Here is a 6,043-nt window from a genome sequence, read left to right as displayed (position 1 = left end):
ATCTAAGGGGAATGACAAAATCAGAAAAGAATGCAACTTGTTTTGCAAACCCTTAACTATCACAGTCCCAGAGTGAAAGGTGATGGCCTTCAAGTATTAAATGCCTAATGGCTAAAAGAAACACACCCCTCTAATGAGCTACGGTAAACGACAGTAAGCAGAAACATTCATCCTTTACTTTCTATTTTTAAAACATTAAATACCAACCTTGATTCTCTTCAAGCTAGATACAGGCTTAAAGGACCTGTTGAAAAAGAAGTATACAGGTATTTATGACAAATGCATACAGTAGCGGGGAGATATAAAAATATCGGAAAATCACAATTAACCTTTCGTTAGTGGATCGCTAGTCATTGTGACAGGTAGAATGTTTCACTGTTTAGTGTAAATGAGAAAAAAAATACCCCAAAACCAAGCTAATTTTATCGCTATTTCAATTTTGATTTCATGACACAAGCTATTCTAGTTAATCTGGCAAATTAAAACTTTCTGCTTGAAGGGTGGGGTTTTCCAATCTTACTTTTAAGAACCGAGAAAAACCCTCTCGGGGCAAACCTTCCGCCTTATCTTATGAGTGAGCCACAGCTGTGATGCTATGTGAGCATGTGAGATAGGCAAACTGCTGTCACCAGCAGTCAGACAGATACACAGAATCGCTCGTGGACACTCGGAGCCATAAAGGCAGCATGAAAAAGCCATCGGGGACAGGTACAGGCCACCACTCTACCCGATGGGCTTCAATAAGGAAACCTCAGCGGCTGCCAACAAGAAGGCTGGCTGGGCTTTCAGAAGACAGGCTTACACTAAGAGGGCTGTAGAGATGTTAACACATATTCCAGGGCTCTTTTTTTTTTTTCTTTTTCCTTTGAAAAATTCACACATTCACTCAAGCTTTTATGAAGTAACGGAAGATGGCATCCTCCTCTCCTCCTCTCAGCCCACCTCAAGATGGCACAGTATTAAGAAACAAATATGCCAACCCCGTGGTCCACAGGATCGGGGGACCATCTGTCATTTGGAACCACAGTGTAGGAAGAAAAGTGGCTGACTGCAGCCACGTCACAAATGGGAACCACTGGCTCTGAATCTCAACTTTGGCCAGGCACGGTTCAGTGGGAGAGGCACTCCACCTCTCCCTCATTTGAAATAATGGAAAGAGTCTACTGGAGCTGGTGACAGGAACCTTACTTGTCACCATGTGACACTAGGGGGCAAACATGAATGAGGAAGCAAACAGACCTGCCATGTTTGCAAGAAGCAGTGTGTAGTTGGTGTAGGGTAAAGCAGATTCAGCAATGTGGCAGTACTGCAGCTGCTGTTATCTTTTAGTGAGGGAGTGAAGGCTAAAGAAGGAAAGTCTAACACAGCTCACCTATCCCTATTCTTAGAAAAATCCATGCCAGCCTGGAGCCATGCCCTGACAGCACCTCACGCAAGCTTCCAGCAGAGCTGGCCCAGGAAGAACTAATTTCATTAGCATATAAGTGATCATCAAGGGGACCCAGCAGGGAGCCCCTATGAAGATATTACAATAAAAAGACAAGTTGTTCTTTGACAGAAAATATCATTAAGATAACAAATCATCCCTAAATGAATGTATGCATTAAAATGTGTCAATGAACATGGCCTTACAAGTTTACGAGCTAGGAAAATAGATCAATGCAAATATGAAAACAGAGAACAACAGACAGGAAAATAAAAGTAGAAACACCGAAAGAGGAAATAAGATAATAGAAACATTATATAATAGGTGATGAGAGTGAGGGGACCAGCAGAGATTTCTGTACATCACTGGTGGGAAAGAGACTTGGAATAATCTTTATGGAGGACTATTGATAAAGGATACTAAAACGACACGCTCCTTGGTCTAACAATCTTAATTTCAATGGCGTGTTACATAACATGTATAAATACAGCCTCTGAAGTGTTGTTTGTGGTACCACGACATTTCATCAATCGAAATATTGATTAAGTATATTATGGTACAACTGCTTGATGGAAAGTCAGCTGTGAAAAAGAATGAAGGAAGCAGAAATCTCTGCTGTTAATTCTCTCCAAGGCAAGACTTGAAGTGAAAAAGCAAAGAAAAAGTATGCGTGACATCTATCATTGATTTATAAGATTCCTGAGCGAGTGGAATGTATTTATGAATTCTACAAAAGGAAACACAGCTATGCCTGAGAATAGAGCTGGGTAAATAAAGTCTAAGGTAGGGTAGTGGCATGTCATTGGCATATTTTTTGTACCGTGTTTGTGTATCAGCGATCTTAAAATGAAATGCTGCTTTTTTAAACAATCAACAAAAACATATGTTGCCATGTCACAAGCCTGACTCCATTTGGATCTCCAGTGACATCAAGTTAGAAAACATAAAGGCTATCATTAAATTCAAGACATCCATGTGAAAGCCTGGCTGAACACCCAGATGCAAATATTTGCCATCGGAGGCACAGCACTTACAGTTTGGCATCTTCTCTGTAATCATCCAGCCCTTCGTCGTATGATTTTGATCTTTCCGTCTTTGAGCTGGGCTGGCCATCCAGGCTGGGAGGTCCGACAGATTCTGTAATTCAAAGTCAACATTCAGACATTGACAAGTGCGCTCCAGGAGCTTCTGATAATGGGAAAATTGTAACAGTCAGCCACACCACTCCAAACCGAATCCTGGGGGTGTGCTGTGGCTTACAGGGCCGTTCCTTTCACCGTACCGTGGTCATGTGAGAGCTGGCGTCGGATTAAAGGCGCTGAAGTGGTGAGGCTGGGAAGAACCGTTGCTATAGAAGGGACTTGAGAGGCAGAAGCTGAGATGACAGCAGAAGCAGGGATATGTGCAAGATCATGATCAATGCTGGGGCTAGTTGGTTCATCTGCAAGGTGGGATGAAAAATAAAGACTGGAATGTTAAATGGCCATGGTAAAATTAATAGCTAATCATCATCATTAAAGTCCGGTCAAGATTTTGACCTTGAACCCTGAAGGGAACATTTGGTCAGTTAAAACTCTTCATACGTGGTTATTACTCTAATCATTACATATGGTATGAGAAATTAAATTATATGCATCTTTGACCAGTCAATTCATTCCTTCACTAATTGATGCGATACCAAAATGTATAGAGGTTCAGAACCGAATCCCATCAAGTCCAAACACTCATATGCCACCCCGAGAGAAATAATTTTCAACTTAAAAGAAATCACAGATCAACATTCCAGGAAGCTAAGTAAGGTGATTTGGCTGAAGCTTGGCTTTCAAAGTACCAATTCCTCAAACTTACTCCCACCTCCCACACTTTTCAATTTTTATAGAAAACCAAGAGAGTAGTCTGTAAGTTGCCAGAAGAAGTAAATAGGAGGGAACTTCAAAAAGTTCCAGTAAAAATGGAATTAAAAGGTAATGGAAGCTTCCCACAAACGTTTCCGAAGCTTCCTTGTAGGAACAAGGGTTGCTGCCAGTCTGGTTGGCACTTCTGTGCAAATCAGACACACAGACCCAGTTTCCCGACCCAGCCCCTTCATTCACCAGGAGCAGGCCCCACGGCCCTTGAACAGACGTCCTTGTGCCCTTACAGAGAACATAGATTTGTTAGATTTATGAAGTTTCAGGTTCTCAAAAGCTTTCCATTCTGTCAAAGGCAGGGATGCATATGCATGAGTAACAGCAATAGTTAACAAACTAACAGTTTTTCGCAACAAAGATTTTACATATACTATTACACTCAATACACAGGAAATCCCATGAAGCAAGTCCTATTTTATAGCTGAGGAGAAATCAAGAAGACAGACAGATTAATTCATTTACAGCAAGTGAGGGGGAATCTTTTTTGGGTGCCAAAGGTCATTTGGATATTTATATCATTCTCGGGCCATACAGGGCAGGCATTTAATGAAGTCCTCCCTAATGTGATCGTTACTTGTCAGGCTGCTAACTGCAAGGTCAGCAGTTCAAAACCACCAGACACTTGCAGATGCATAGCTCCCCCGACTTCCTACTCCCCCGGAGTTTAAGTTAAAAAAAAAAAAGCCCATCTATAGGCAACTGGCCACCCCCTTACAGAAGGGTCGCAGGGAGGAGACAAGCCAGTCAGGGTACAGGGTAGCAACGATGAAGCATACAACTTTCCTCTAGTTCTTAAATGCTTCCTCCCCACCCCACTATCATGATCCCAATTCTACCTTACAAATCCAGTTAGACCAGAGCATGTACACTGGTCCAGATAGGAACTGGAAAAACAGGGAATCCAGGACAGATCATCCCTTCAGGACCAGTGGTGAGAGTGGTGATACCGGGAGGGTGGAAGAAAGGTGGGGTAGAAAGGGGGAACTGATTACAAGGATCTACATATAACCTCCTCCTCCCTGAGGGATGGACAGCAGAAATGTGGGGGAAGAAGGCAGAGAGTGTAAGATATGACAAAGTAATAATGATTTATAAATTATCAAGGATTCATGAGGGAGGGGGAAGCGGGGAGGGAGGGGGAAAATGAGGAGCTGACATCAAGCGCTCAAGTAGAAAGTAAATGTTTAGAGAATCATGATGGCAACAAATGTACAAATGTGCTTGACACCGTGTATTGTATGTATGGATTGTGATAAGAGTTGTATGAGCCCCCAATAAGATGATTTTAAACAAACAAACAAAAAATAGAGATTGTGTCCTCTTAGATCTTATTTCTCCCAGCAGAGTAACTACACCTCCGAGGAGGTGGTCGTGAGGGGTACAATCGTGCGTCTACGAGATGCTCAGGGATAAATCTTCCCAAAGAATGAATGGTATGCCTTGCTGAGTTATCAAAGGCATCTTGATATATGCTTATGTAAAATAAAATAGCATGAAGTAGACTTCAAAATGTACAAGGATTAAGCACTCAACAAGATTTCAAAGGTAATTTTCGGATGGTCCTAGAGACTCCTATATTGGAGTCTCCTGGATAGGGGAAGTGGTTAAGCACTTGACGAGGAACCCAAGAGTTGGTGGTTCAAACCCACTGACAGGTACCTGGAAGACAGGCCAGCTGACCTGCTTTGGAAAGGCCGTGGTCTTGAGAACCCTACTGAGCACCGTTTACGTAACACACGCACAGTCACCACGAGTCGGCATGTTACTGACAGCCAACTCCCACAGCAGATTTTCTGAGGGTGTTCATTCAATCCCTTTTGACTTCGTAGTCTTTGGAGAATTTTGAAAGATACTGAATTTAAATAATTTATGAACTGCATTGCTAATCACAAGGTCCTTAGTTCTGATGGAGAAAGAGGACGCTGCCTGCCCCTGTAACGATTCACAGTCTTGGAAACCCAAAGGGGCAGTTTTATTCTGTCCTCTAAAGTAGCTGGGAGGCAGAATCAACTGCTAGGGCTCAGTATACGTTTGCAAAAAGGGGGTGAATATCTATGAGTGCTACTTGCTCTAAGCAGAAGACGAGAGCGGAATGCTGTGCTTACACACTGCAGTAAGTTCTGCACCCTTTGTAATAAAGATCTCTTAAAGGGAGAAAAGGGCAGACTACATGAAAAGAAACGCACGCATTTAAATCACCCCATAGTTTCTGGATTATACCCATGAATTAAATTCTATATTCTCAGTGCAAATATGAAAACTTTGCTATTGTTTTAAAATTGCTGCTTTGGTTGTAATGATTAATTAGAATGGAAAAACAAGAATAAGACAACCTAATTTTTACATCTGCTTTAATTATTGCTAGTATGAAGATTATATAACAAACAAGGAAGATTCAGGCTTATTGCATTTTCTGGTATAAGAAAATAGACATTTAGTAGTCCAAAGAGAAAATGAAAATTTTCATTCTTTTAACTATTCAAAATCATTGTGCTGTCAAATTGTGAAGTAATTTCAAGACTTATAAACAAACTTATAAACAAAATCAATGATCTTTGTCCTAGGCATGTCACATAGTACATTAAAACATTAAGTAATGTTCGTAGGCTATGTTTGTAAATTACATTATCAAGTGACAAATCATTTACTGGAAACTCAATTAAATAATCAAAGAATTAATGTAAGAATTGTAGACTCATGGATTGAA

General features: G+C 41.2%; 1 protein-coding gene across 1 annotated transcript in view; it reads right to left on the bottom strand.

Moving 5' to 3' along the window:
• Positions 1-6,043, bottom strand: part of ARHGAP21 (Rho GTPase activating protein 21) — a 166,344-nt gene that overhangs the window by 25,601 nt on the left and 134,700 nt on the right. Inside the window, exons 9-11 of the mRNA XM_045283521.1 lie at positions 2,709-2,867; positions 2,461-2,563; positions 208-244 (exon numbers count right to left, since the gene is read on the bottom strand). Of these exons, the coding sequence (XP_045139456.1) occupies positions 208-244; positions 2,461-2,563; positions 2,709-2,867 (299 nt within the window). The remainder of the gene's footprint in view (positions 1-207; positions 245-2,460; positions 2,564-2,708; positions 2,868-6,043) is intronic.

The sequence above is a fragment of the Echinops telfairi genome, unplaced genomic scaffold (assembly GCF_000313985.2).
Source record: "Echinops telfairi isolate 266 unplaced genomic scaffold, ASM31398v2 ScPeMD7_7461;HRSCAF=8499, whole genome shotgun sequence".
NCBI lineage: Eukaryota > Metazoa > Chordata > Mammalia > Afrosoricida > Tenrecidae > Echinops > Echinops telfairi.
The sequence above is the reverse complement of the archived record's forward strand: the minus strand, read 5'-3'. Positions and strand labels throughout refer to the sequence as shown.